Below are 21676 nucleotides of genomic sequence, written 5' to 3' on the forward strand. Positions count from 1 at the left end.
GATTTTATGTAATATTTATTTTTTTTTATTCCCATCCTAACTTTGGCTTTAATCCTTACCTCTCATTTCCATTCTTTTCTTTGAAATCCAAACTTTAAAAAAACAAAAAAGTGTTTAAAATCGCAATTATCTAGAGTCATAATAAAATTTTCTTGTCTCCAAAGAGGGGGAAAACATACCACTTTTATTTTTATGCAGCATTTTCAAATGTGCATGTCAGTATATATTTTATAAACTATTTAAAATAAAAACCCTTCATCCTTTGAGGTTATTGACATTTTCTAGTTCACTGACACATCTCCCATAATATAATAGTTCTATTCATTTTCATAAATGAAGTGGGAACTATTCTAAAAAATAGGACTTTAATCCCTGAGGTGCCAGTTAAAATGGACGAGGTTGCCCTTGGAACACAGATTTTAAAAATCAGCCTTAAATAATAAGCATGGATCATGCTATTTGAATCAGAATCACCTCCATAGCATGGAGCCATTTAAGAAATTGCATTTACTGGGTTAAGTTCACCCTGCTATTCCCAGCCCTCGTGCTATGATGATCTTTCCTTTTGCAAAGGAATAACACATAGCAGGCAAGTCTGCAGAAACTTCTGAGATCCTCAGAAATCAAGAGAAACCACAGTCGCATTTCTCCAATCTGCATCCACAGTGTTGGAGAGGATTTTTCAGCACCATTCCAAGACCTGGAAAGGCTGATGAACTGCCTTGATTTTTCTACTTCTCCGTAGATTTGACCAAAAAGGAGCAATCCTCCAAGCTAGAAAAGGGGCATGTCCTGCTTTTTCTCAGAAATCACAATATTAGCAGAGCTGGGTTCAGTTCCCTGTGCCCGCTGTCCCTGCAGACCCTCTCCCTTCCAGGCGGCCTCCAGCGGTTCCTGGATGTTGCTGCTGCCCTAATAGTAGCGGTTCAGGCTCCTGGTCCCGGGCACCTCAGGCTGGCCATTCATCCAGATCTCCCTGATGATGCGTTCGCGCTCCTCCAGTCGCTGGGCGCGCTCCAGCTCCTCCGCGGAGGTGAACACGTTCTTGTTCAAAGTCCTCTCGAAGCGGCGGTGTCTCCGCACGGAGAGGTCAGATGTGGTATCCTCGCTGCCGTCCTCGCTGTCACTGCTGTCGCTGCTGCTCTCTCTGTCCTGCAGGAACTTCTTCCCCGGACGCCTTCGGCAGTCTGTGTGGCAAGAGATCCTTATCACCAAAGCAGCCAGGGTCAGGACCAGCCCGACGCACACGCCAGAAACAAAGTACAGAGCTGCTCGCTCAGGATTTTCTGGGGAAAGAAGGGGAAGAAGCAAGCATTTGAGAGATGACAACTCCAAAGGCAGATACCCAATATGACCCCAGCCTACACCTCTCACCAGGCCCCACAGTTTTGATGGTTACAAATATTATCCTCCCATGTGACATATTTCATAATGTATTCAAAATATAATTATTGACAAACAGTGAACCTGTAAAAGGTATATGAGATTCTTTCACTCTTCTTGCAACTTTAGAGATTATTCCCAAATGAAACTATAAAGGAAAGAAAAACAGTAATTATTTAGCATCTACTGTATGCAAGCAGCTGTGCTTAAGTGTCATTTTGTTTAAGAGATGTATCTTCTAAAGCCTCTTCTCACGTAGAACAAAACATCTTTACTTGTGAATTTGCTCATGCATACCCACTGAATTAGCCTTTCATCACAGTGGTAGGCAGCTTCTGAGATAAACCCCACCTCCCAGTATTCACACCCTTGTGCAATCCTCTCCCCTTGAGGGGTGGACCTGGTGACTTACTTCTAAGAAATACAGTTGACCTTTGGACAACATGGATTTGAACTGCGCAGGACACTTATACGTGGATTTTTTTCAAACAAACATGTGAATCGAAAATAACTTGTTTGCAAGATGAGAAATCCACATATAAAGAATGTCAGCTTTTCAAATATGTGGCTTCTGCAGGGTCAGCTGCAGAACTTGAAGTGTGCATGCACAGATTGGGGTATACATAGGGATGCTGGAACCAATCCCCCACATATACCGAGGGACGACTGTAGGACATGGCAAGAGCAATGGGTGATTCCAGGATTAGGTTACATAAGACTGCGATTTCTTCTTGCTATCTCCCTCTCTCCCTCTCTCAGGCTCTTCTTACTTGCTGGCTCTGATGAAGCCAGCTGCCATGTGTGATCTTCCCTATGGAGAAGTCCAAGTGGCAAGGAAATAAGGGTAGCCTCTGGCCGACACCCTTTGAAGAACTGAATGGTGCCTACAGTCATGTGAATGAGTTTGGAAGTAAATCATCCCTCCATCTAGTCTTGAGGGACCATAGGCCTGGCCTTGTAGCAGCCTGTGAGAAACCTTGAACCAGGGAACTTAGCTAAGCCACACCCAGATTTCTCACTTGTAGAAACTGGAAGATAATATATTTGTGTTATTTACAGCCATTAAGTTTTGGGTAGTATTATAAAAAGCAATAGTTGCAACTGAAAGCCAGTGTAGGTATTTAGTCACTTCTTTTACATCAGAAAACCAATCATATGGAGACTTCTTTTACAATGAAAAAGGGGCTTTAGAAGTTAAATACACACATGCACATGCAAACATGCACAACCACAGCCTCAATCTTGTATTTATTTTGGGGAAAGAGAAGAGAATTTCCTGTGGATTTGTTTTTCCCTCAAGTGCACCTCTCTGGTTGACCCAAACTCTGCAAGAAAGCACTGTGATTAAAACATACATAATGCCTGCATACATGTTCCATGGTTTCAGTTAAATGTCATGCTTTAGCCTTTACAAATGAGGTCAAAGGAGTGACCAAAATGCAAAAGCAAGGGAAAAATGGAATATCTGGTTTTTGCTGAATGCTTAATTTATTTTTTACTGTGCCACTCCAATGATATTTATAAAATTCAAATAGCATGAAAGCTTCTCTGTAGTAATACAAATTTTGTGCCTTTTGTCTGCTTTCTTAAGACCAGTTGTTCACACTTTGTAGATATTAGACAAATATATTTCGATTGAATACTTAAAAAAAAAAATTGAAAGCCAGTGTAGGTATTTAGGAGTGGCCTCAGCAGGTTAACTGAAAGGGGAGGAGAAATTTGGGTTCTTTCCTTGGTGAGAGAAGAAAAGAGTCATTCTGTTGATGATCAATATGCTTAGTGGGCCTGGTGGTGACCCCCACTCTGTAAGGTGTGCCTGACAGAATAGGAGTCTTTGGGTGAGCAACTTTCATTTCTAGGTACCTATGAGGACACAGGGACAGGCCTGCCCTGGAGTCACAGGGTGTAGTTAAGCTAACAGAACCCAAGATTGACATGAGCAAATTTACTTTCCATATTCTATATTCACTTGTAAGTACTAATCAAAATATATATATATTTGTGGGTTTTAAGTAATAAGTGGGATAATATAAGCATTGATTGTAATAATATAGAAATTAGAAATAATATAGAAATTTGCTATCCAAAAGGAAATGATTAAACTTTGATAGGTTTATCTAAACTATAGAACACTACACAGCTTTCAAAATGCTATTAATCAACACAGATTTGGAAATCCCTCTAAGAAATATTCTTAAATTTTAAATGCAAAGCACAGAAGTGTAAAAAACATATCAGTGTGGGAAAGTATGAATGACAGAACAAATCTACAGAAAAAATGTTAAATTCCTCTTTTCTGTGGCAGCACTTTAAATATTTGGAAATAACTATCATATAGCTAGGTTTCAAAGAACGTTGGCTGATAGTCACTCTGTAAACATCATAATATTCCAGCCTAGAAAATAATAGAGTCATAACCTCCCTCTTTATAGAAACTATATTTCTAGTCATATAGCCCTAAATCATGTCTTTATCACCAAATCACAATAGTCTCATATAGTGAATTTATTGTCAAGTAAACCCTGTAAGTCTTTATCAAAGGTAATGGCAATAAGTTGTGTTTTCTATTTCTGTGTGCTACCTATTAGGATTATTTTCAATTCAAATACAAAGACTTCACTTTGTTTTACCCTAGTCTTATATTGTTTTTTTTTTTTTTTTTTTTTCACTGTTCAAGGTTTATTGGGGGTAATTTTAGTTGGTGTAACACTTGGATAGTTGGTTGCATTGTTTATATGTAGATCTTTTTACATTGCATGGTAATGTACACTACTGATATGTATAGTTCACAAAATTAGATCCTTTGGAACAAGACATGCGATATTGGATCTATACACCGAATGCCAGGATGGGACTGACTGGGAAAAAATGTTGGACTAGGCATGTTCAGTGACGAAGCCAGGAAGTTACATAACAAAGGAACATCTCTCTGGCTCAAGGGGCAACTGCAGCATGTGCAGCATTGGCAGTGGTGCCTCAGAGGTGGCAGAACTATTTCACACTAACCAGTTTAGGACTACACAAGGTTACCACTATCCAGCATCAGAATATAGCTGTAGGACTTTACAAACCATTCCTATTTCTAACTTCTGGAATTGATGTTTTTCCCAGTCCATATTAAAATATTACTGTTTTAATCACAGATCAGATAAAAAGGACAACATGCACAACCTCCAACTAAAATCCTCTTGTAGCCTAGAGAGTGAAATGGTATGACATCAGAAGACTTTAAAATTGCAGCTCTTTTTGGATCCCCCAAAGTGTATCCGCACTCTTCTTCAAACGGGTCTCTTCCTCAGGAGTCAGAGTCACCTTCACAACGTCTGAGATTCCATTCTGTCCCAAAATGCAAGGAACACTAAGGAAGACATCATCCTTTATTCCATAGAGACCCTTAATCATGGTGGAAATTGGGTGCACCTGCCTAAGATTCTTCATTATAGTCTCTACCACATCTGCCACAGAGAGTCCAATGGCCCAGGATGTGTAGCCTTTGAGTTTGATCACTGCGTAAGCACTCTCAACCACCTGCTTGTGAACCTCTTTCCACTGTTCCTTATCTGTATCAGTCCCTAAATCTGGGTGCAGAGTCTTCAGGGAGACACCAGCAACATTCACTCCACTCCATACAGGCACACTGGAATCTCCATGTTCCCCAAGGACCCACCCATGACAGCTTAATGGGTGAACTCCCAGCCTTTCCCCCATCAGGTGACGGAATCAGGCTGAATCCAGATTGCAACCACTTCCAATGACACAGTTTTTGGGAAAGCCACTTATCTTCCAAGCCACATAGGTCAAGATATCCACTGGATTTGAAACAATAAGCAACTTGCAGTTCGGGCTGTATTTTACAACATTAGGAATGATGAATTTAAAGATGTTCACATTACGCTGGACTAAATTAAGACGGCTTTCTCCCTCTTGCTGACGTGCCCCAGCCGTAACAATGACCAGCTTGGAGTTTGCAGTTACATTATAGTCTTTGCCAGAGACAATCTTTGGTGTTCTAAGGAAAAGGCTGCCATGCTGGAGATCCATCATCTCTCCCTTCAATTTGTCTTCAATGACATCAACAAGAGCAAGTTCATCTGCCAAGTCCTTCATTAAGATACTGATGGCACAGGCCATACCAACAGCACCAACCCCAACAACCGTAATCTTATTCTGGGGGGTCTGCTCTTCCTTTAGAAGATTGTGAATCAGCTGATCCTTGAGAGTTGCCATTTTGGACTTGGAACCAAAAGGAACCAGGAATGCATGTCGGGCGGGCATCGGGGGCGCACAGCAGTGGGATCCGGACTCGGCAGCAGCTGCTCCAGCACCCCTAGTCTTATATTGTTAAGATTTTTTATAATCTTAGGCCGGGCGCGGTGGCTCAAGCCTGTAATCCCAGCACTTTGGGAGGCCGAGATGGGTGGATCACGAGGTCAAGAGATCGAGACCATCCTGGTCAACATGGTGAAACCCCGTCTCTACTAAAAATACAAAAAATTAGCTGGGCATGGTGGCGTGTGCCTGTAATCCCAGCTACTCAGGAGGCTGAGGCAGGAGAATTGCCTGAACCCAGGAGGCGGAGGTTGCGGTGAGACGAGATCACGCCATTGCATTCCAGCCTGGGCAACAAGAGCGAAACTCCGTCTCAAAAAAAAAAAAAGATTTTTTATAATCTTGCTGTTGTCATCTAAATTAATCTCTCTGAGCCTACCACTTTGCCACCAAAACCAATATGTACAATTCCATCCAAGACAACATAAAAATATTGAATAGGACAGTGACCTGGAACAAGCCACTAGACCAGCCTGTAGGTTAGTGTTGACTTGCCATATAAGGGTGGTCTTCAGTAGGCTTGAATTTAAGTAATCATCCTAGTGTTTGGTCCAAGTGTCTCCATCTCATCCTCATGCTCACAAAATGCCCCAGTGACTCCCTCTCTCCTAGGGCTGGTTGTCCCCACAACATGCTTCCATCACTAATGGCCCATTGTCTTACTTTCTGTCTATTGCTTTCATCTGTTCCCCAGTAGACTAGGTGCATTCTGAGAGCAATAACTGAATCTCATTTAAGTCTCTGAACTTCTGGAACCTACAAAGATTGTCCAAATATACACAAAGGCATAAGGATGATATAATAGACTCTGGGGATTCAGGGGAAATGGTTGGGAGGGAGCTGAGTGATACAAGACCACATAGTGAGTACAGTGTACACTGCTCTGGTGACAGGTACACTAAAATGTCAGAAATTACCACTGAAGAGCGTATCCATGTAACCACAAACCACCTATACCCCCGAAACTACTGAAATGAAAAGAAAAAATATTTCATGAAATCCATTACATCATCAGCTTCAATCTTTACAATAGCCCACTTATTTCTTTTCCTTCTCCTTTCCTCCTTTTTTGGTTGTCTTTTATGAAATAAAAGGCAGAAGCAAAAAGAGGTACTGTTACAACCCTAGGCCACAGGACAAGGTAGAAAGGCCTAAGATAACAAACCCAAGTCTATCCAGTTTCAAAGCCTAGTCCCTTCTCATCATTTCTTGGTGCTTCTATGGCATCAGTATCAATGCTGAGGTGCCATCTATTACACAAAGCTGTTGGGAAGATCAGTATAGATGATGCATGTGAAAGTGCTTGGTTAACGTTCCTTTCTGGGTAAATAAAAGGTGGTCTTGTAAGACCTAGCTAGAGCAATCAGGCAAGAGAAAGAAATAAAAGGCATCTAGATAACAAGAGAGGAAACCAGACTGTCACTCTTCACAGACAACAAGACTTCAAACCCAGAAAACCCTAAAGACTCTGCCAAAAGGCTCCTCAAACAGATAACTGACTTAGGTAAAGTTTCAGAATACAAAAATGAGTAGCATTTCTATGCACCAACAATGTCCAAGCTGAGAGCCAAACCAAAATGTAATTTCATTTGCAATTGCCACAAAAATAATAAAATACCTAAAAATGTAGCTACCCAAGTAGGTGAAGAATTTCTACAACAAGAATTACCAAACACTACTGAAAGAAATTAGAAATGTCACTAACAAATAGAAAAAGACTCCATTATCATGGACTGGAAGAATCAATATTGTTAAAATGGCCATACTGCCCAAAGCAATTTACTATGCTATTCCTATCAAAATACCAACATCATTTTTCATAGAATTAGAAAAAGTGATTCCAAAATTCACATGGAACTAAGAAAGAGTTCAAATAGCCAAAGCAATCCTAAGGGGAAGGCGGTGGGGCGGGGGGGCGGGCAGGGACAGACGAAAAGCCAGAGGCATCACATTACCCAGCTTTGAGCTATATTACAAGGCTACAGTAAGCAAACAGCATGGCTGTGGTACAAAAACCAACAAAGACACCAATGGAACAGGATAAAGAACCCAGAAATAAAGCCACATTCGTATAACCATCTGATCTTTGACTAAGTCAACAATAACAGCAAAGGGAAAGGATTCTCTATTTAATAAAGGGTTGTAGGATAACTGGCTAGCCATATGCAGAAGATTGAACCTGGACTCCTCTTTACCATATACAAAAAATTAACTCAAGATGAATTAAAGACTTAAATGTAAGACCTAAAACTATAAAAACCCTAGAAGAAAACCTAGGAAATACCATTCTGGACACTGGCCTTGGCAAAGAAGTTACGACCAAGTCTCCAAAAGCAATTGTGACAAAAACAAAAATTGACACGTGTGATCTAATTAAACTAAAGAGCTTCTTCACAGCAAAATAAACTATCAATAGAGTAAGCAGATAACCTACAGAATGGGGGAAATATTGCTAAACTATGCGTTTGACAAAGACCTGATATCTAGAATATATTAAAAAAAACTTAAATAGTTGAGTAAGCAAAAAATAAACAACTCCATTAAAAATGAGCAAAGGACATGAAAAGACACTTTGTAAAAGAAGACATATATTCAGCCAAAAAATATATGAAAAAATGCTCAATGTCACTAATTATCGGAGAAATCATGATCAAAGTCAAAACCACAATGAGATACCATCTCATACCAGTCAGAATGGCTATTATTAAAAGTAAAAAAATAGCACGTTGACAAAGTTGTGGATAAAAGGGAACACGGTTGGGCATGGTAGCTCACACCTATAATCTCAACACTTCGGGAGGCTGAGGCAGGCAGATCACTTGAGCTCAGGGAGGCTGGGACAAGCCTGGGCAACACGGTGGAAAACCCATCATTACAAAAAATACAAAAATTAGGCATGGTGGTATATGCCTGTAGTTACATCTACTTCTGAGGCTAAGGCAGTGGGGGGAAACCCATCATTACAAAAAATACAAAAATTAGGCATGGTGGTGTATGCCTGTAGTCACAGCTATTTCTGAGGCTGAGACAGGAGGATTGCTTGAACCAGGGAAGTGGAGGCTTCTGTGAGCCAAGATTGTACCACTGTACTCTAGTCTGGGTGACAAAGTGAGACCTTGTCTCAAAAAAAAAGGAATATAAATTTATATAAATTAGTTCAGCCCCTGTGGAAAGCAGCATGGAGACCCACTTAAGGAAAATCTTTCCACAAAAAAGATACCTGCACTGGTAAGTTTATTACAGCACTATTCACAATAGCAAAAAACCTAGAATCATCCTAGGTATCCATCAACAGCGGATTGGATAAAGAAAATGTGGTACATATACACCATGGAATACTAACCAGCCATAAAAGAAATAAAATCATGTCATTTGCAGCAAATTAACACAGAAATAAAAAATTAAATACTGCATGTTCTCACTTATAAGTGGGAGTTAAACACTGGTTAAATCTGGACATAAAGAAGGGAACAATAGATATTAGGGACTATTAAAGGGGGGAGGGTAGGATGGGGGCATGGGTTGGAAAACTACCTATCGGGTATTATGCTCACCACCTAAGTGACAGGATCATTTGGACACCAAACCTCAGTGATATGCAGCTGACCCATGTAACAAAACCGCACAGGTACCCCCAAACCTAAAATAAACATTAAAAAAAAACTAGTGGGGAAGGGATATGAGAACCTTCTGCACTACCTCTTCAATTTTTATGTTAATTCAAAACAGTTGTACATAATGTATATTAATTTTTTTAAATCTGGCAACACCGTTTCAGGAAAAGATCTGTTTTAGCTATTATTTAACAATTAGCTTAATGTCTCACCATTAGATTGAGATGCTATTTACTTTTAAAAGGGAACCAAATGTTAAGTTGTCAATGTATCTGTACATCTCTAGTTGTAGCACTACTGAGTGACTTATAAATTTAAATTTGCACCACACGCACACATTGGTTTTTTTAAAAAAGATGGTCTTCTCAGAACTCATTTGCTTACAAATAGCATATTCCTATGCCAGGTGCTATGGGATCACATCAAAGACCCCACCTTTATCTTTAGATTTATATTTTCCTGGAGGAAATAATGACCAGGACAGCCCATGAACTCCACACCAATTTGCATTTATTTGTGATTTGCTCATGTCTGCCTGATTATAATTAACATGGACAACGTGTATAAAAACATGCTATCTGATGACAGGCTGGAATGGGCCTGGGTTTCATCTAGATTCTAGAGCAACTTAGAGAATTCTTAAGCTCTCAGATAGAGAGAACATGTCTTGGGGCAAATAAAAGCCCTGGACTTGGCCCCCCTTGGATTGGGTTAAATCTAATAATTTGCCTTTCTTTTGTAAAGTAGGAGGAAGGTGCTCTCATTTATTACTTAAATGACCTTGGGCCAATCACAACCTCACTGGACCTTCAAGCCTCATAGGAGAAACCGACACGCAATAACATAATTGGAATTAAGCATAACTGAGTGAAATAATGGAAGTGTGCGTGAGGCACCACTGGGGCAGGCTCAGAGAGTGCAGAATTGGGGAAAAGTCAGTGAGCACAGGAAATGGAAAACCAAAAAGGTGAGAAAGGGTCACTCCAGAGTGGTCTTTATAAAACCTAATTCTAGTGAGAATCCAAAAGTCAAAATCACTGGGATAAAGCAAAATGAAGCCCATCTGCTGGAGAAATGGATTCTTCTGTTTATCAAGATAAAACATCTTCCCAGGGTCAGGTCTTGGACCTGTCTGCTTTGTCCAGAGCTCCTTAGGAGCCCTTTTCCTCTAAAACAGTCTTGACTCTGCCTCAGAAATCTGTTTCCAATTGCTAACGGAATTGATTTTCTGCCACTAGCTGCATCAGGTAGGAATAAGCTCACTCTACTCAGGATGATGGCTGGTCAGAGGGCCCAGGGTGCTGCCTCTGCCCACAAACTCATGGTCCCATCAGCCCACTGACGATGTCTAAGTCCTTGTGGGTCTAAAAGGGTCTGAATTTTATCTCACTGCTCGGCCTTGAGATAAACAGTCTTCACAGCGGGAATGTGTGCCTAAGAGGTGAACAGGCATAGCTGGTTTTAAGGAAATCTGTTTCTAGACCTTACACAGTCATTTTCTTTGATCTTTCCTATACTGGATCTGCCTGAGAAGGTGCCTGTGGAGGAAGGCACAGGTTTACCTGTTCTACACCACCCACTGCTTCCCCCATGTCACTGAAGTCAGACCCTTCCCCCACCCCACATCCCATCTTACTATGGTGCGCTGCCCCGAGTGCAAAAATGGCCACCAAGCAAAATAACAGTTCCAAATATTGGAATATTGATGTCAATGACAGGAGGCAAAAGCCCCTAATAACTGGTAACACATCCTTTTTCAAGTCAGTTTCCAATTCTTGGTTTTCAACAAAACAGAAGGAAGGCTTAATCAGGTTGTCATCTGATAAATCAAAATAACTTTTGATGACGGATCACTCTGATTTTTGGCATACAAAGAAAAGTTAATTCAAAGACTGGAGTGACTTCATTACATCAAAACTTCTTTTGTTTTTGTCTATGTGTTTATGTGAACAAAGTTTCTCAACACTGCTATACAAATAAAAATCAGAAATAGAACTGTCACTGAATCATGCCTCCTTCTGGCAATAAGTGATATTTATTTGTGAATACATAAATACATAGAGAGGAAAGGAAGAAACTTATCCATCTCTTTAAGAGACACATTTCCTGTAAGTTTTAACTTTTGTGTTTAAAAACTCTCATGTACCTTCCAACTTCATACAGAACATACCTCACATTGATCTCACCCTCTTCTATCTCAAACAGCAAGTTCTCTCTCTTACCTCCCTCTCTGTCCCTTTCTCTCTCTCCCTTCCTCCCGCTCTCCCTCCCTTTTTCAACCTTCCCCTTTCTGCCTGAGGCTCCCTTCAGTCATCTGTGCCCAATGCCCAGAGTCATCTTTTTAACTCACTCTGGCTTCTAGCCATAAACTAATTAATCTCACCATTCTCATGTCTCCTCCATCCCATTCCTACTCACTGCCATTTCACCACACCTGCAGCTTTCTAGCTTTGGATTCCACTTTCTTCCACCTTCAATTCATTTTGCACATGGATGTCAAAGCAACATTTTAAAATGTGACTCTGATTACTTGCCTTATTACTACTTTTTCAAAAAAAAAAAAAAAAAAAAGGATATTCAAGGCTGTCAAAAATCTAGTTCCAATCTCCCTTTCAATCACATCCTCCCAAACTCTTCCACAGGAGCCTTTAGGGCAGACAAGCAAAAGACTTCATTGTCCACTCTTGATCCACAAACACAGCCCCCTCTTCATGTTCATTCCTTATTCCTCTGCTGGAATGTGAGAGTGTGGGCCCCTTAGTGAATTTTTTTCCAATAGATAATTAACCTTCAATAAAACTGAGTCTTTTTTACATTGATGTAGTGCTCAAGTGACATGCTTTGAATTTCACAAACATTTTATTCCTTCTTTTGGCAGTATGAAACATTCCAAGGGAGTTTTCTTAAAGTTCTATTAAAGATCACTTTATTATGAGTGTGGAATAAAAATTCTACATAAGGTTATTGTGAAAATTCTCCCCTTAGGAAAAGAAGAATTTTAAGTAATTCTTCATATACTTTGGTTTAGGAGGTATGGCTTTGAGTATATAAATTAGAAATGAATTTATACTGCGCAGTATGCCCTGGCAACAAAAAAGGTTTTGATTTCTGGCTTTACTTTGGCTTTGCCTCCTTAATCAAGCAAAAGAAATTGAGCCAATTATAGTTACGCTACAGCTTTTCTGAGCTAGAATGGAATAAGCCAAAGAAAGGGACTGGCCCACTTCTCATATGATGCCCTTGAAGGAGCCGCACAATGGGAAGCTGGCTCTGCTCTCATGGGTAAGGGAAGGGACCCTGTAGGCAGAGTAAGTAGCAATCAGCAGGCAAAGCGCCCGTGATTGGCACTGTACATCCATTTTCTGTAGATGAGCCTTCAGACCAAAATCTCGTCCTCTGTCTCCACAGGAAGCCTTGAAAAGAACCTGCCTAGGTAAGTCATGATTCTGAAGGAGAGATACCGATACTGCCTCTTCCCTCAATCCCCTCAACTCATAGAAGACAATTTCCCAACCAAGAGGAAATCTTCCTGGATCCTGAGTGAAGGAAAGAGGACATGACAGAGAAAGAGTACATCAGTTACACTTGCTTTATTACCCAACTCAAGTGATAACTCAACCTCCCTTCTGTTAGTATAAGTGTATAGCATTAAAATAACTGAATTCAACCAATCAATGTTGGTAGGTTAGAAATAAATTTGGAATAGCGTCTTTTAAAACCTCTAGATAGCTCACGTATCCACTAACGCAGCTAACATAACCCTGTGCTTCCTGGAGTACAAATCTGGAGCTCCATAAATCTATCTCCATTTCTTGGAAACGCCTATATTCCCTACAAGGGTTTTCAGACCATGAAGGTTTCTAACACAATCACAATGGCCACATACTCCAGGGAAATAAAAGTCAAGAGAAACCTGAAAATGCTGAACAGATATAGCAGAGCTTGAGCTATATTTCTTCTACTTCCCAATCCCTTCACAAATGTCATCTCTACATGTACCCTTTTACCTATTCTGGAATCTAAGAATGCTTTAAAATATTAGGGTATACACAGATATACATATGGCATATATGCATGTACAAAGAGACAGAGAAATGCATTCACAGGGGAGGGTGGGAGGGATGAGAACAGGAAGGAAGGCAAGAAGGAAAAGGGAAAGAGGGAAGGAGACAGAAAGATACATACATATGTACATGCATACATACATACATACATACATATGTACATGGAGTGAGTGAGAGAGCTATCATTCATTGAATACTTCTCTTTGCCAGGATCTGGAATAATTCCTTTATGTTGATTATCTGTAATACCTTTAGCCATTACCACTGTTCAGCAGGATAAGAAGTGTTACTCTTGTTTAAAAGTTGAGGCCATGATGAAGGTGTCAAATGTAATTCTGCCTGATACTCAAAAGTCCATGCTTTGACCAAAATAGAAAGTGATACTTCATACTATAGGCAGAAAGATAAGTCATTCTAGCTTTCACATACTGCCCTCACCCCATCTATTACATAGGCCTAACTTCAAAGATAGTTTCTGAATTCCATCTTGGAAAGCACTCTTCTCCTTCTGTAGCTTAATGAATCCACCTTGTCCTGCCTCCCAGATCAGAAAACATCCCCTTTTGCCTCCAGCATCCAGATGTGGATTCCTGGACAAGCCCAGTAAGAGCAACCAGACTGGGTAAGGGAGTTTACTGGGTCCTACGCTGGTGACTCAGGCCTGATTTTCACAGCTGATACAATTTATATCATTCCTCTTCATCCTTTTCCCACAAAATTCAAAACTGGAGCTCTAAGGTGATTGTTTTTTCTCTCCTCTAATACTTTCTGCTCCAGGTCACTTCCTCTTGGCCAGTGATCCACCCTGGTCTTGACCAGATCCAGACAGCTGTTAATTACCCAGGAAGTGGAGTGGGGAGGGCTATTGTCAGTTGTTTTCCCTTAATAAATAAAAATAAATGTATTGCTATATCTTGTTTCCTGCAGGGTCATTGTTTTCACGAGCAGGAAGAGGCCCTATGTAGAGGTCCTGAAGCTAATTTCATTTGCACCCTCAGAGGTCAGATCATGCCCAACAAACTCCTTGCAGGAGAGGGCAGCAGCAGCAAGCCCAGACCAGGCCAGCTGGTTTCCATGCAAATATAACCTTCTCTCTGGGTGGGCTTTCTTCTTGGCTTCGAAGCTTCCAATTCATTGAGTGAAAAGGAAAAGGCTTTTAAAATTGTTTTTGACAAATATTGTTTTCACTTAAATGTGAGAGTTAAAAAATTTGATCTCATGCAGATAGAAAGTGGAAAGACAGATAACAGGCTGGGAAAGGTGAGTTGAAAGTAGGAGGAAGGATGAAGAGAAGCAGGTTACAAGGTACAAACATACAATTAGATAGAAGGAATACATTCAGTGTTTGATAACTGAGCGGGATGACTATAGTTAATAAAAATGTATTGTACTTGGGTGATGGACATTCTAAATGCCCTGACATGATCACTACATATATACATGTAACAAAGTTTCACATGTGCCCCGTAAATTTACACTAATAAAAAACAATTTTAATCCCCCAAAATAATAAATAAAATTAGAAAGTGGGCGTTAAAGAAAGTCATGGGTTTGTGTGTAGGCGGGGAGTGCTCAGCATAATCTCTTCTCCAAACTCTTCTGGCACCGTAAGAAATCTCTTTATGGCATTCTGCCCCACCCCATAGGAAAGGGAAGATCTCCACTAACACTACTGCCCTCTCTAAAATGCTGGAGGAAGCTTCCTTCCTTTTTCTTCCCTCTCTGACTTGTTCTTCCCCAGGAAGGAGTATTGGGAAATTTCTGTCCCTACCTGGCTGGCTCTGACACGGGCTCCTTTAAATTCACTCATTTCAGTTCATGTCCTTTGCAGGGACGTGGATAAAGCTAAAAGCCATCATTCTCAGCAAACTAACATAGGAACAGAAAACCAAACACCACATATTCTCAGTCATGAGTTGGAGTTGAACATGAGAACACATGGACACAGGAAGGGGAACATCACATAGGGGGGCCTGTCAGGGGGTGGAGGGACAGGGGAAAGAGAGCATTAGGACAAATACCTAATGCACATGGGGCTTAAAACCTAGATGACAGGTTGATAAATGCAGCAGACCACCATGGCACATGTATACCTATGTAACAAACCTGCACATTCTGCACACGTATCCCTGAACTTAAAGTAAAAAAAGAAAAAAAAGAAAAGAAAATTCACTAATTTTATCTCCTTCCACAGGCAGTAGGTCCCCACAAGGAAGCATCCATTGCACTACCTCTCCTCCGAATCCACTGGCTCACTTTCCTTCCCCTGCAAGGGAAGGACCTACAACCCCATAGCTACCCTGGAACTCAACGGACCAGGTAGAAGACCCCGACACATTTTTTTCACCCAGCTTTACCACTGCTGAAATTGACAATGATGAGGTCAACTTCAAAATTTGAGTGCTTTTCTGGGTCCTTGAGTTTGGAAGAAGGATGTGATTAATTAGCCCTTCCAGTCTAGGAACCACTTTATGTGGTTGCATTATAATTAGTTATATAACCATTATCTTTCCCACGTGACAGTGAGGAATCTGAAGGCAGAATGCATGTGATTGATTCACTTTGGATTCTCTGAGCACCCAGCACAGTGTGTTTGCTCATGGTGCGTATCTCTCAATATTAATTGAACTAAATTATGAATACACTATTTCTAAAAGTTCAGCTAATAAATTTGTTATATGTGGATACATATGTATATGTATGTATGTGTGTAAATATGTGCAAGTATAACATTAAAAGAGTAGAATTTTTTTTTTTTTTTTGAGATGGAGTCTTGCTCTATCACCAGGGTAGAGTGCAGTGGCATGATCTCGGCTCACTGCAATCTCTGCCTTCTGGGCTCAAGCCATTCTCCTGACTCAGCCTCCCGAGTAGCTGGGATTACAGGTGTGTGTTACCACACCCAGTTAATTTTTGTATTTTTAGTAGAGATGGGGTTTCACCATGTTGGCTGGATGGTCTCAATCTCCTGACCTCGTGATCCATCTGCCTCGGCCTCCTAAAGTGCTGGGATTACAGGCGTGAGCCACTGTGCCTGGCCAGGAATTTTTTAAAACTGTAAAATCATCATAATTTCACAACCTGAATATAATTATACAGTGTGTAGTATAGTGAATTTTCCTTTGTTATTTATCATATAAATATGCCCGTATTTATTCACATTTACTTGCTTATAGTCAGGGTGTGTATACATATATATATATATATATATATGTGTATATATATATATATATATACACACACACATACATATATATATAGGTATACATATATAATTCATATCTTTTCTTCTGGATATACTGTACATGTACACTTCACACAGTATATAACACCGTTCAGTATTGCTCCGTGGTCTCCCTCCATCATGCCCAATAATGGCTACATAGCATTCATCCAAGTGAAAGTGCCTCAGTTGACAAAAACTGCTTCTTGCCTTTGGATATTTAGGTTGTTATGAGGAAATATTTTTGAAAACTAATAATAGAAGAAATATTTTTGTGCTTAATGCTGCTTCCTTTTTTGCTTGTTGTTTATTGCCTTGCAATGGATTTTCAGGAAAGGAATCTCTACGTCAAACAGGATACACATTATTATAGCTCTTGATACACATTGCCAAGTGGGTTTTGAAAAGTAGTACACTAATTTATCTTGCTATCATCTGTGCACAAAAGTACTACTTTCACCAGTAAGTCCTCTCTAGCAGAGGATATTCCAACTGTTAAAAAATGTTACAAATTGTGAGCCCCTCCCTAGAGGTTGGGACTGGAGGCCTGGGTTTCTCCATCTCTCAGCCCAGGCAGGAAGCTCCCTGATAAGTGTTTGAAACCTTTTTCAGATTAACTTTAAGTACCACTCTACTGCATGCTTCTGAAACCAGAGTAGGTACAGCCTCAATTCTATGCAGGGAGGATGCACAAAAGCAGAATATCTGTGATACATCTTTCTGGAGTATCAGTTTTACTGCAAGATTTGGAGGAAACAAATTTAATTGATTTCCAAGAGAACATGTAAGAACTATCAAGTCTTAGGACACATGGCCAGGACCAGTAGGTGCTCAGTAAAGGGCTGGGGTGGGGCCCTGTCCTCCAAAGATAATCAAAGGGGGCCTCTGGAAGCCATTTACTCCCCAGCTCCTCCCTAGTGAAAATGGACTTGGATACAAAGAGGCAACCTACTGACCTCAAAGACACCAGCCCAGATACCGACCATTGAACTCCTGTACCCCTATGACAGACTTCATCTAAGCCACATCAAAGCCCAAACTGTTCCTCAACCTCCTCCATCCAAACAGTCCGGAACAGCCCCTCAGAATTGTCTTGAGATGGGACAAGAGGTAGTAGAGATGCAGATTCAGAATGGTTGCCTCATCCCTCCCTCCTGAAAAGTCTGTGCGGATCACAGCCTCACACCTTAGGGGACTTAGCCCTCCCAGTAAGTGTCCCCTAAGAGGACCTTCTGGTCTTTTCTTCTCAGAGGGAAAGGCTCAGGAACGATACTCTCTATGCTACAAAATATATAAGCTCTACTCTCACGTGATTTGGTGGACTGAGGACCTGATGCCCTGAGGAGGAAAGAGATGCGGAGGATAGCCTGTACCACGTCTTGCGGATCCCTGTTTCCCCAGTTGTGATGCCATTGTGAATGGAGGAACCCCAAATAATACTGGGTGGGGGACACATAGACACTACCTAATGAAATTAAGCAAATTTAAAGGGAACTTATCATATGTCATATAAAAATTTAAGTTGGTGAATTTTATGAGAAAACTGAGTTAAAATGTACAAGGGCATTAAAATATAATTTTAATAGGAAGCCATGAAAATTATCTGCACTTGTGATGTAAATGACTGAATTTGGGTAACTATGTAAGATCATTTATGGGCTTGAAAAGATATCTGCTACTTAATTTTATCAGACATTTACTTTCAAATATTTGCTGTTAACCAGTTAACCAGTACCCTCTTATGTTACTAAAATTTTTTATTCTGCTGGAGCACGTCCATGAACACAGTAAGATTATTGCTAATTTTGGTTATTAAAATAATAAAATTGTCTGGTTAGCTTATGTTATTGTTAACCAAATGTTCCCATAGATAGCATATTGCACAGACGTTTTGATTCATCCTTTCACCCTAAGTCAATTTTCCTTAATTTTATTCATCAAATTGTATTTACTGTAGATAAAAGAAACACTGCAGTTACCACGTGCTCTGCAGATCTGTACGTTGTTAGAAATACAAATTCTCAGTCAACACTCACACCTATTTTACAGAATTCTGGATTTTAAATAATACTTTGAGATAATTTCTATGCAGATTAATGACTGTTACGGGGGATATTTCAATTCTGAAAAGAGGGGAAGTTTACATGGGTATATTGATTTGTCAAAAAGGTACAGTTAAGATTGTACCTTTCAATGTGTATGCATTTTATCTAAAAAATAATCAAAAACCTAATGAAGCGGGGGTGGGGAATGAATTGTAGTATAGATTAAACAAAAATGACATATGACTAGTAGATGTTAAACTGGGTGACAGTCTATTATACTTTTTGGTATTTTGTATATGTTTTGAATGTTCTGTAATAAAACACTTGTATGAAATGACAAAGTTGATCTATACTTAGTTCTTAAGATCTTGGTTACCTTTGGAAAGAGAAGGAGATCATGACTATCAGGAGCATGAACAAGTCTGATTCTATTTCTTGGTTTCACGAGTGTACGTATTTTATAATAATTCATCAAGCTTTCGATAAATGTTATGTGCATATGTTTCTGTATGCAATTTAAATATTTAAAAATTTACGAATTGTATATATTAATAAATGGTTACTTATATTCATTCCACAAACATTTACTGCAAGTCTCCAATGCCTTGGGCATAGCTTAAAGGGTAAGGGCACAAAGGCCCTCGGCCCTTACAGCATTCATAGTATAAAGAAGATTGAGAAAATCCAGAACTTCAATACCTTCTGAAATGTCCAAATTTGTGACTATCATCAGATAAGTTGTGGAGGGTCTTAAACTCACTGCTGAAACACTGCCTCCCTCATACCAAAGTCATGGGAAACGTGATTCACATTCTATTCAATACTATACAGTTAGCATAACTGTACTTGCAGGTACACATTCAAAGAATATTGGTTAAACGGGGAAAAATAATCACCCAAAACTCCTGCTCTGAAAAATATTACTATACGAAAAGTCAAAAGCCATTGAAAAATTAGGAAAAATATCTGTAATATGTAACAGACACAAAGGGCTAATATAGGAAAAGTACCTAGAAAGAGTGTTAAGTAAAAGGCCAATAAAAATGAACAAAAGATATGAACAGTTCACAGAAAAAGAAATACAAATGGCTCTTCAACATATGAAAAATGGGGTCTGACACACTATGGCTCACAAGCCAAGTCTGCCCAGCCATATGATTTTGTAAATAAAATTTTATTGAACACAATGACACCCATTCATTTGTGCATTGTCTATGTCTGCTTTCATGCTACAATGCAGAGTTGAGTTGTTACAGCAGAGACTGGCTCACAAAGCTGAAATTATTTACTGTCTGATCCTTCAAAGAAAAAGCTTCCTAACTCCTGATCTAGAAAAGCAGAAATTAAATAGCACTTAGACATCATTCTCCATCTACCAGACTGTCAAAGTTCAAAAGATTGAAAACACTGTTGCAGGGGCTTCTCATATATCTTTTAAGAGTAAAGTAGTAACATTATTTAAATGACAATTTATTAATATTTTTCTCAGTTGATAATTTATACATACTTTGTTCCTGCAGTTCCACTTTGGGGCACCTATTCTACCAGAGCACTTCAACATATATGTCATAATTATTTATTGCAGCTCTGTGTGTTGCTCAGTTTGGAAAGATTTGAACCATTTTTCACTAGACACCAGTAAAGGACTGTTTAAACTATGGATGCCCATTTATATAATGGAACAATATATAGTTGTCTAAAAGAATGAGGAAGGTCTTCACATGCTGATCTAAAATATCTCCTTAATATATTGTTCAGTGAAAAAAGTGAAGTGCCAAACAGCATGCATGGCACACTACCTGTGTATAAAAAAGGAGGAGGAGAAAACTGTATCCTTGTATTTTCTTAATATCTGCATAAAGAACTCTGGAAGGATGCACAGAGGCCTGATGATGGGTCAGGTTTGGGAACTGGATGGAGGAAGTAGCTCTTGGGTAAGACTCTTTGCTATATGTCTTTTTATAATTGGTTATTGAGCCGTATTTATTCACTGATTAACAAAGCATCTGATGGGTGCCTGGTACTATTCTACATGTGCAGGATATAGCAGTCAACAAAAGAAACAAAAATCTCTCTTCTCCTGGGAGCTTATGTTCCAGTAGGGGAGATGATACTAAACAAATAAATAAAATGTATAGTATGGTGGGTGATGATAAGATGATAAGGAGAAAAAAATGGGAAAAATAGGAAGAAGGAGACGAAGTGCTGAATGTGTGTTGTGGGGAGAAGTGGGTAATGACAAAAGCAAAATTCACTGAGAAGGTTATTTATTTATACATTTATCTATTTATAAATAAATAAATAGGTATACAAAGGTGACTTTTGAGAAAAAAATGTAAAGGAAATAGAAGAGTGAAACAGGCAAATGTACTAAATATTCAAATCATTAAATTAAAATGAGTAATCATTCCACTTATTCTAACAACCTTGTTAGGAGTTATTAATGAGGTCATTATTATTAATGAGATGATCTTCATTATAAACTATCATATTCTGGTCCCAATGGGTTGCTTACAAACAGTCAAAAAAGAAATGTTAACTTCTCCAATCCAAGTGCTAAGATAGAGGGAAATAAAACATGTGTGGGAGTATGTGGTGGGTGCCTAAGCCCATCGATTCCTGGAGGGGTAGGTTGAGGAGAGATGACTCTAAGAGAGTTCTACAGACCGGGAGGGAGTCAGCCAGTCCAGAACTGAAAGGGAGAATTCTTGGAAAAGAAAACAACTGAGCAAAAGTAATGAGGTGAGAAAAAAACCTGGCAAGTGGTTTAGAATAACTGGAGCAGGGGTCTTGGTCAGGAAGAATAGGGACTAAATAAAAGCATGGAGTAGAAAAGGTCAGACATTAAAAGCCCTGATAAGCCACACAAGGACATGCAGAGTGGGATGCCACAAACCATCACCACGTCCCTTCTTCCTTGCCTGCCTCTGCTCTAGGCATGCTTTCTCCACCTCAGCACTGTTGATGAAGTCTTGGCTCCAGTAATTCTTTGTTGTAGGAGATTGTCCTGTGCATTGT

General features: G+C 39.7%; 1 protein-coding gene and 1 pseudogene across 9 annotated transcripts in view; both read right to left on the reverse strand.

Moving 5' to 3' along the window:
• Window positions 1–21676, reverse strand: part of EVA1A (eva-1 homolog A, regulator of programmed cell death) — a 76040-nt gene continuing 54364 nt past the window's right edge. For all 8 annotated transcript variants that reach the window (XM_032243458.1, XM_032243457.1, XM_032243461.1 and 5 more), the window contains one exon: window positions 1–1286. In XM_032243458.1, coding sequence (XP_032099349.1) covers window positions 913–1286 — 374 coding nt within the window. In that variant the 3' untranslated portion in view covers window positions 1–912. The remainder of the gene's footprint in view (window positions 1287–21676) is intronic.
• On the reverse strand, window positions 4293–5709 carry LOC116526824 (annotated as a pseudogene). The gene has a single exon (XR_004258288.1). The product of XR_004258288.1 is annotated as an L-lactate dehydrogenase A chain-like (transcript).

This window comes from Sapajus apella, unplaced genomic scaffold (assembly GCF_009761245.1).
Source record: "Sapajus apella isolate SASKATOON/1434 unplaced genomic scaffold, GSC_monkey_1.0 scaffold52, whole genome shotgun sequence".
In the NCBI taxonomy this organism is placed as follows: domain Eukaryota; kingdom Metazoa; phylum Chordata; class Mammalia; order Primates; family Cebidae; genus Sapajus; species Sapajus apella.